Source organism: Schistocerca nitens, chromosome 3, assembly GCF_023898315.1.
Source record: "Schistocerca nitens isolate TAMUIC-IGC-003100 chromosome 3, iqSchNite1.1, whole genome shotgun sequence".
NCBI classification, from domain to species: domain Eukaryota; kingdom Metazoa; phylum Arthropoda; class Insecta; order Orthoptera; family Acrididae; genus Schistocerca; species Schistocerca nitens.
Window position 1 is genome coordinate 420118119 of NC_064616.1, and position 10773 is coordinate 420128891.

General features: G+C 39.3%; 1 protein-coding gene across 1 annotated transcript in view; it reads right to left on the minus strand.

Moving 5' to 3' along the window:
- Nucleotides 1–10773, minus strand: part of LOC126249619 (uncharacterized) — an 84960-nt gene that overhangs the window by 25282 nt on the left and 48905 nt on the right. Inside the window, exons 15-17 of the mRNA XM_049951288.1 lie at nt 9744–9794; nt 9553–9606; nt 9377–9430 (exon numbers count right to left, since the gene is read on the minus strand). Of these exons, the coding sequence (XP_049807245.1) occupies nt 9377–9430; nt 9553–9606; nt 9744–9794 (159 nt within the window). The remainder of the gene's footprint in view (nt 1–9376; nt 9431–9552; nt 9607–9743; nt 9795–10773) is intronic.

Sequence of the window (10773 nt, forward strand, 5' to 3'; positions counted from 1 at the left end):
CCTGTTGCACCTTCTTAGTGTTCTGCCAATTAATTGCAGTCTTTGGTTCGCTCTACCCACAACATTATTTATGTGATCGTTCCAATTTAGGTTATTTGTAATTGTAATCGCTAAGTATTTAATTGAATTTACAGCCTTAAGATTTGTGTGACTTATCGCATAACCGAAATTTAGCTGATTTCTTTTAGTACTCATGTGAATAATTTCACACTTTTCTTTATTCAAAGTCAATTGCCACTTTTCGTACCATACAGATATCTTATCTAAATCATTTTGCAATTCGTTTTGGTCACCTGACAACTTTACAAGACAGTAAATGTCAGCACCATCTGCAAACAACCTAATAAGGCTACTCAGATCGTCTCCTATGTTGTTAATATAGATCAGGAACAATAGGAGGCCTATAACACATCCTTGGGGAATGCCAGATATTACTTCTGTTACACTCAATGACTTTCCATCTATTACTACAAACTGTGACCTTTCTGACAGGGAATCATGAATCCAGTTGCACAACTGAGGCAATATTCCATAGGCATGCAGTTTGGTTAGAAGACGCTTGTAAGGAATGGTGTCGAAAGCCTTCTGGAAATCTAAAATATGGAATCAATTTGATATCCCCTGTTGATAGCACTCATTACTTCATGAGTATAAAGAGCTAGTTGTGTTTTGCAAAAATGATGTTTTTTGAATCCGTGATGACTACGTGTCAATAAATCATTTTCTTCGAGGCACTTCATAAAGTTCAAATACAGTATATGTTCCATAAAGTTCGAATACAGTATATGTTTGAAAACCCTACTGCAAATCGACATCAGTGATGTTGTTGTTGTTGTGGTCTTCAGTCCTGTGACTGGTTTGATGCAGCTCTCCATGCTACTCTATCCTGTGCAAGCTTCTTCATCTCCCAGTACCTACTGCAACCTACATTCTTCTGAATCTGCTTAGTGTATTGATCTCTTGGTCTCCCTCTATGATTTTTACCCTCCACGCTGCCCTCCAATGCTAAATTTGTGATCCCTTGATGCCTCAAAACATGTCCTACCAACCGATCCCTTCTTCTAGTCAAGTTGTGCCACAAACTTCTCTTCTCCCCAATCCTATTCAATACCTCCTCATTAGTTACGTGATCTACCCACCTTATCTGCAGCATTCTTCTGTAGCACCACATTTCGAAAGCTTCTATTCTCTTCTTGTCCAAACTGGTTATCATCCATGTTTCACTTCCATACATGGCTACACTCCATACAAATACTTTCAGAAACGACTTCCTGACACTTAAATCTATACTCGATGTTAACAAATTTCTCTTCTTCAGAAATGATTTCCTTGCCATTGCCAGTCTACATTTTATATCCTCTCTACTTCGACCATCATCAGTTATTTTACTCCCTAAATACCAAAACTCCTTCACTACTTTAAGTGTCTCATTTCCTAATCTAATCCCCTCAGCATTACCCGATTTAATTTGACTACATTCCATTAGCCTCGTTTTGCTTTTGTTGATGTTCATCTTATATCCTCCTTTCAAGACACTGTCCATTCCGTTCAACTGCTCTTCCAAGTCCTTTGCTGTCTCTGACACAATTACAATGTCATCGGTGAACCTCAAAGTTTTTACTTCTTCTCCATGAATTTTAATACCTACGAATTTTTCTTTTGTTTCCTTTACTGCTTACTCAATATACAGATTGAATAACATCGGGGAGAGGCTACAACCCTGTCTCACTCCTTTCCCAACCACTGCTTCCCTTTCATGCCCCTCGACTCTTATAACTGCCATCTGGTTTCTGTACAAATTGTAAATAGCCTTTCACTCCCTGTATTTTACCCCTGCCACCTTCAGAATTTGAAAGAGAGTATTCCAGTCAACATTGTCAAAAGCTTTCTCTAAGTCTACAAATGCTAGAAATGTAGGTTTGCCTTTTCTTAATCTTTCTTCTAAGATAAGTCGTAAGGTTAGTATTGCCTCACATGTTCCAACATTTCTACGGAATCCAAACTGATCTTCCCCGAGGTCCGCTTCTACCAGTTTTTCCATTCGTCTGTAAAGAATTCGCGTTAGTATTTTGCAGCTGTGACTTATTAAACTGATAGTTCGGTAATTTTCACATCTGTCAATGCCTGCTTTCTTTGGTATTGGAATTATTATATTCTTCTTGAAGTCTGTGGGTATTTCGCCTGTCTCATACATCTTGCTCACCAGATGGTAGAGTTTTGTCATGACTGGCTCTCCCATGGCCATCAGTAGTTCTAATGGAATGTTGTCTACTCCCGGGGCCTTGTTTCGACTCAGGTCTTTCAGTGCTCTGTCAAACTCTTCACGCAGTATCTTATCTCCCATTTCGTCTTCATCTACATCCTCTTCCATTTCCATAATATTGTCCTCAAGTACATCGCCCTTGTATAAACCCTCTATATACTCCTTCCACCTTTCTGCCTTCCCTTCTTTGCTTAGAACTGGGTTGCCATCTGAGCTCTTGATATTCATACAAGTGGTTCTCTTCGCTCCAAAGGTCTCTTTAATTTTCCTGTAGGCAGTATCTATCTTACCCCTAGTGAGACAAGCCTCTACATCCTCTAGCCATCCCTGCTTAGCCATTTTGCACTTTCTGTCGATCTCATTTTTGAGACGTTTGTATTCCCTTTTGCCTGCTTCATTTACTGCATTTTTATATTTTCTCCTTTCATCAATTAAATTCAATATTTCTTCTGTTACCCAAGGATTTCTATTAGCCCTCGTCTTTTTACCTACTTGATCGTCTGCTGCCTTCACTACTTCATCCCTCAGAGCTACCCATTCTTCTTCTACTGTATTTCTTTCCCCCATTCTTGTCAATTGTTCCCTTATGCTCTCCCTGAAACTCTCTACAACCTCTGGTTCTTTCAGTTTATCCAGGTCCCAACTCCTTAAATTCCCACCTTTTTGCAGTTTCTTCAGTTTCAATCTGCAGTTCATAACCAATAGATTGTGGTCAGAATCCACATCTGCCCCTGGAAATGTCTTACAATTTAAAACCTGGTTCCTAAATCTCTGTCTTACCATTATATAATCTATCTGATACCTATTAGTATCTCCAGGATTCTTCCAGGTATACAACCTTCTTTTATGATTCTTGAACCAAGTGTTAGCTATGATTAAGTTATGCTCTGTGCAAAAATTCTACAAGGCGGCTTCCTCTTTCATTTCTTCCCCCCAATCCATATTCACCTACTATGTTTCCTTCTCTCCCTTTTCCTACTGATGAATTCCAGTCACCCATGACTATTAAATTTTCGTCTCCCTTCACTACCTGAATAATTTCTTTTATCTCGTCATACATTTCATCAATCTCTTCATCATCTGCAGAGCTAGTTGGCATATAAACTTGTACTACTGTAGTAGGCATGGGCTTTGTGTCTATCTCGGCCACAATAATGCGTTCACTATGCTGTTTGTAGTAGCTAACCCGCACTCCTATTTTTTTATTCATTATTAAACCTACTCCTGCATTACCCCTATTTGATTTTGTATTTATAACCCTGTAATCACCTGACCAAAAGTCTTGTTCCTCCTGCCACCGAACTTCACTAATTCCCACTATATCTAACTTTAACCTATCCATTTCCCTTTTTAAATTTTCTAACCTACCTGCCCGATTAAGGGAGCTGACATTCCACGCTCCAATCCGTAGAATGCCAGTTTTCTTTCTCCTGATAACGACATCCTCTTGAGCAGTCCCCGCCCGGAGATCCGAATGGGGGACTATTTTACCTCCGGAATATTTTACCCAAGAGGACGCCATCATCATTTAATCATACAGTAAAGCTGCATGTCCTCGGGAAAAATTACGGCTGTAGTTTCCCCTTGCTTTCAGCCGTTCGCAGTACCAGCACAGCAAAGCCGTTTTGGTTAATGTTACAAGGCCAGATCAGTCAATCATCCAGACTGTTGCCCCTGCAACTACTGAAAATGCTGCTGCCCCTCTTCAGGAACCACATGTTTGTCTGGCCTCTCAACAGATACCCCTCCGTTGTGGTTGCACCTACGGTACGGCCATCTGTATCGCTGAGGCACGCAAGCCTCCCCACCAATGGCAAGGTCCATGGTTCATGGGGGGACTTGAGCAACTTTCCATTCTTTAGATATGCTACTTTCTGTGAGTGAGCGGTTGTATATAATTGCTAAATATGGAGCTATTGTATCAGCATACTCTGAAAGGAACCTGACTGTTATACAATCTGGACCAGAGGCCTTGCCTTTATTAAGTGATTTAAGCTTCTTTGCTACACTGTGGAAATTACTTCTATGTTTCTCATCTTGGCAGTTGTTCTTGATTGGAATTCAGGAATATTTACTTCGTCTTCTTTGGCAAAGGAGTTTCAGAAAACCTAGTTTAATAACTCTGCTTTAGTGGCACTGTCATCAGTGACTTCATCGTTGTTATTGCACAGTGAAGGTATTGATTGTGTCTTGCCACTGGTGTGCTTTATGTATGACCAGAATCTCTTTGGGTTTTCTGCCAGATTCTGACACAGAGTTTTCTTGTGGAAATTATTAAAAGCATCTCACATTGAAGTATGCACTATATTTCAAACTTCTGCATAATTTTGTCAATCTTGGGGATTTTGCGTTCTTTTAAATTTGGCATGCTTCTTTTGCTGCTTATGCAACAGTGATTTGACCCGTTTTGTGTACCATGGGGGGGATCAGTACCATCATTTATTAATTTATGTGGCATATATCTCTCAATTGCCATCAATACTATCTCTTTGAAATCATTCCACATCTTTTGTATGCTTACGTGAGCAGATTGGAAGGAGTGGAGACTGTCTCTTAAATAGGCATTAAGAGCATCTTTATCAGCTTTTTAAATTGATGTACTTTTGGTTTCTTTTTGAGGATTGTAGGTACGGAATTCAGCCTTGCAGCTACTGCCTTGTGGTCACTGATCCCTGTATTCATCATGATATTCCGTATTTGTCCAGGATTATTTATTGCTAAGAGGTCAAGTATGCTTTCGCAACCATTTACGCTTCGAGTGGGTTCATAAACTAATTATTCAAAATAATTTTCTGAGAAATCATCCAGTACAATTTCAGATGATGTTTTATGCCTGCCGTCAGCTTTAAACATATAATTTTTCCAACATATCGAGGGTAGATTAAAGTCACCACCGACTATAATTGTATGAGTGAAATGAGACTCAAGTTTTCTTTGAACAGTTCAGCAACTATATCTTCTGAGTCAGGGGATTGGTAAAACAATCCAATTAATAGTTAAGTCCACTTGTCAAGTATAACCTCTACCCATACTATTTCACAGGAACTATCTACTTTAGCTTCACTACAAGGTAAACAGCAATAAATACTCCACCACCAACTGCATTTAATCTATCCTTTCTAAACACTGTTAGGTTGTTTGAAAAAATTTCATCTGAACTTATTTCCAGTTTTAGCCAGCTGTCTGTACTTATAACTATTTGAGCTTCAGTGTTTTCTAGTAGGGCTTGGAGCTCTGGTTCTTTCCCGACACAGCAACGACAATTTACAACTACAATACCGATCATTTCTACAACTACCTTACTGTGTTTTACCAGCCCCCTTTTAGACCGACACCCTTTCTGTGGTTTCCGGAGGCCCTCTAACCTAAAAAACCGCCCAGTCCATTCCACACAGCCCCCATGACCACAGTTGGTTCTGTCGACGATGCTGCAGATGGTGAGCTCCGTCTTAATCTCGCAAGCTAGACTGGCAGTCTTTACCATTTCCAATAACTGCCCGAAACCAGAGAGAATCTTCTCTGATCCAAAGCAACACACATCATTGGTACCAACATGGGCCACCACCTACAGTTGGCTGCAGCCTGTACTCTTCATGGCATCTGGAAGCACCCTTTCCACCTCCGGAATGATTCCCCCTGGTATGCACATGGAGTGCACACTGGCTTCCTTCCCCTCCTTGGCAGCCATGTTCCTAAGGAGCCCCATTATGTGCCTAATGTTGGAGCTCCCAACTAGCAGCAAACCCACCCTCGGTGAACACTCAGATCCTGCAGGCCAAGAAGCTTCCTCTGGAACAGGGTGGATGACTGCATCCAGCTCAGAGACTTCATAAGCCACAGGTAACGTCAGAAACCTTTTCATCAAATGAAATGGGGAGGCCCTACGATCAGTCCCTCGGAAAGTCTTTTGCTGCCTGCCAGACTCTGGACTGATCTCCCACTTGACCACGGGTGAGGGATCCACCTCAGTGCCAGCAGTACCGGGGCGGCCATAGCACTGGACCAATCGTGGGACACGTGGGACGACCCCCCACAGTGATGAGCCTTGGCAGCAGCCTCAAGCTGTGTGACAGAAGGCAACACAGCCTGGAGCTGTGAGCGAAGGGTAAATAACTCCTCTCACATCTGTACACAGCAATCACAGTTCCTATCCATTACTGAAGTCTCTCCTGTTTGAAGCTTGTAAAAATATGTAATAAAAGAACAGCGTACTCACCTTATTAGCAGCAAGAACTCATGATGCACTCTCACTTACGGCCTAACCGACAACTTTTGGGGATTCATCAAGGATACCATGTTTGTTCCACCCTTACCGGCTTCTCCACCAGAGCTACGAGCTAGAATCTATCTCGCAACTGAACAAGTTGTCTCTGATGTCCTGCAGCGAGTTTGCCAAGAAATTGACTTCTGATTGCTGCATAACGAATGGAAGCACACTGAAGCTCTTTAGTTATAAAACAAAGCAATGTATTTTGTTATAAAATGATACCAAAAACCATATGTAAGTTAAATGAAAAAATCAGCATGAATTTTCAAAGCTGTGAAGTCCTTTTTGATGCACCTGATACACACAGACAAGGCAAGAAAAACTTTTGGCTTTAATTAAGGAGCACCAATTTTATCCTGTTTAATCAATTATCAATATTCTGGAAGAAAATTGTTACTGTTCCCCTCCAGACACTGTTACCACCTAGAGCTAAATCTCATAGAACCAGTCTGGAATCTTGCACAGAATAAGATTTGTACTTGTAATCTCTCTCTCTCTCTCTCTCTCTCTCTCTCTCTCTCTCTCTCTCTCTCTCTCACACACACACACACACACACACACACACACACACACACACACCAAGAAAAAATGAAACTTCACTGCAGATTGGCAGATTACAACTGTGTGCCACCAACAACCCGTCCTCACAGCTCTACTTCCGCCAGTACCTCATCTCCTATCTCCAAACTACACAGACGTTTTCCTGTGTTACCTGCAACTAACACTCCTGGAAGAAAGAATAAAAAATAATAGCTGATGCTGTTGCTGTTATCCAACCTGGTGCAAGTTTTTCAATATAACACCACTTTGGTGACCTGCATACCAATTTTTCTAGTTTTTATATTCAAGTAGCTTTTCATTTGGCCTCACAAGACTGAGTGGAACTCCTCTCAGATCTTTCAATCAGATAAAAATTTTATGTCATTAGTAATAAACCCGAAGCTCCAAATTGTAAACAAAAAACACTAATCATTAGACTAAGTGGTCAGTTTGATTAGGCTGCTGTGACACTAGTTTCTCATACTGTGATATTAAAAGACTATAAAGACCATGTATCGCATCAAATAAGTGAGTGATGATTACTGGAGAAGAGAGACTATGACATATGGGAAACTGAAAATATAATAAAATCGATCATCTAAGATTTGAACAAACAGTTGGCATTATTGTCCATGACAAAAGCTGGCTGTGAACCAATAGATACGGCTGAGGAGGATAGCAACATTGCCAGGTATGGTAGTTTTATGGATAATGCCAGTATATATCTTGGGCACCTAAGGTGAGATACATCGTATGCCCTGTTTTTGATATTGTTCTAAATAGGCACTCATTCTGTGGATTGTACAGACATGTAGTGAGTGACAGCAGTCCATTTTTAAGAATGCAGGATTGTGTGCTAATCTCTCCCCCCCCCCCCCCCCTCCCCCCTCCTCCCCCTGCTTCTTGGATGTAAACTGGTGCTGCCATACTAGCCAGGTGTTCAGGTTGCTTTACAAGATAGTACTTGGTTTACAATGGAAATTCTTTGCACTTTGCAATAGTTTAAGAGAACAACTGATAGCTGGTATTTGCAGTTTTCATTAGGGTTTTAATGAAATTTGTTTGTCTGTTTAATAGAACTGCCACCTAAGTGATTCTTTTTTGTGGTTTCCTGACAAACATAACAACTACACTAAAAGTGGACTGACACATGTGAAACTCCTGACATCTCTCTCAAAGAACACAATCTTATAGTCATACTCCTCTACTCCAACAATGAGGAAATAAATAAGAGTTTAATACTTTATAACAACTAAGTTATTAAAGAAAGACCACAAATCCAGACTGGACAAGGTTGAAGCAAGGGATTACTAATAAAACTTTGAAAGGAACTACTTTGCCATTTACCTTAACCGAATTACATAAACTGTATAAGAAATTTTATCTGGATGCCAGATAGGAATCTGTATCTTCTGTCTCCATAATTTGAGTCCAGTGCATTAACAATTACACAGTTTTTCATGGTAATCATCTGTTACATTCAGCATTGTATTATAAAAACTGACCAGTTCCCATTGTTGACTAATTCTGTCATAAAAAACATCAATATCTGTACTAATGATAAATGACTGCCTACAATTACACACCTTTAAATTTGCAACTTGATATGACACCAACCTCATTCCTAAGCATGGTTGGACTAGTATACTTGGCTAATCTCTTATTCTATTTTTAAAACATTGTTTAAATTCATCTTTTGTGGTGCTTGACAGCACCTACATCATTTTTTTTTCCTCACCTCAGCAACATCAACATCAGCAAAATGCTTTCCTTTCATGTCTCTTTTGATTCCAGGAACGAAAAAAAAGTCACATGGGGCAAGGTCACATAAGTATTGGGGGGTTAGGATCAGGCGTCATACCATTTTTGGTCAAAAGCTGTCATACAGACAGGGCTGTGTGAGCAGGGGCACTGTCACGATGGAAAAACCAGCCACCCAACTGCTACAAGTCAGGCCACTTCTGACACACACTGCTACACAGTCTTTTCAAAACTTCCAAGTAGAAAGCATTAATGCATGTCCGAAGGAACACTGTATCTTGCTTCTGAACAACAAAGGCAGTGCAATGTCATGTCAATAAGAGATTGCCAACTCATTAAGCTTTTTAAGGCACCAAAGTACATTTACAGAAAACTAATTTTTTGCATAGTTTTATATGAGATTATACACAATTAGAAGAGCAACACAAGAACTGCAGATCATTTTGGACAAATGAAATTTTGGAACTAGCTCAATATTTTAGACAATAAAGCATATTTTCTCAACATCTAAAAACTTGTCATATAATATTTTGTTCAGAACTTACTCTGCCTTCGAAGTCTAGACAGGAAAGCTCCTGCTGGCACAGCAAACTGCTCCACTGGAATCAGAAAATCATAGTTTGGAACTAGGAAGCATAAGGTTACATCTAAAATTTGATTAAGATAATGTGTTATTTCAAGACTTCAAACTACTTCTGAAACAAATCTCTTGAGATCTTACCAGCTTGCACTAGAGCATTTGAATTGGCCAGTACTGCTAATAGTCCTTCAATTGCTACAGACAGACAAAAAAACAGAAAAATTATGTTTGTAAACTAGTAAACATAATGTAAAATATGTGACTGCGTGCATGATAGTACTAGAAACTACACCAGTTATAAAAAAAAAAAAAAAAAACTAAGTACTGCTTACCATTCTTTACTAAAGTCATGCTGTCTCCTTCAGCAGTTACTTCCTGGGATCCTACAATCAGAAACCATCTTCTGAAACTAGCAGAGGTAGTGTGCAATAAAAAATTGCACACAAGGAAATGTGTTATTTCTAGACTCAAACTATTTACAGGAGTAAAATTATGGATCAGTCTTGCCTAATTTTATCCATTCTGCTCTACATTACTAAAGTTTTCAACCCACTGCCCATAGTCTAACTTCATAATATATCAAGCCGCCAACAATTTCTTTCTTTATCACCCTACCATACCTACACCATTTGCATATGGTCCCCTGCCACTCATATTTTATGCGAACTACCTATATATAAACATCCATATATCCACAATTTTGCAACCATCAAATACTACCTTCAACATTTCACTATTTCAATTATATCTTAATGCTGCAGCATTGAAATTCTCTCTATATAGTACATTACTGCACTTGCACTTAGATGAGCTGTTGTGTTTCATTTATAAGTCAGAACTTGATACATTAGACTTACTTTGTTTTCACTTTCATGGTCATTCTACTTGCAGACTACCCTCTCTCCACATACGGAGTAACTACAGTTTACATGCTCATAATCACACGAAATACCTTAACAAAGCCCGGCCCTGCACATTGTACATTTGACAGAGAATTTTTTCCTTCCAAGCAGCAGACAGAAACATTACTAACTTTATATTTACTCATGGACACAGGAAAATATGGCTTTTTACACTGATAAACAAAAATGGAATTTTTACGAATTTTTTTGCTTGGCAAAAAATCGACCACAATCTATTCAGGTCACATACATTACCTGAATATTTTGTGGTTGATTTTTCAACCACAATCTTTAGACTCATATATTTAACTCATATATTAATAAAAAGTCATCTCTTGAAGGAGGTAAACAATTTTATTCCTGGGCTTGACATTAAAACTTTGAACAAAATTCACATTTTCAAAACAATTTTTCTGTTGAAAATAAAAATTTTACCTTCTAACTAAATTGTGTAAGTATA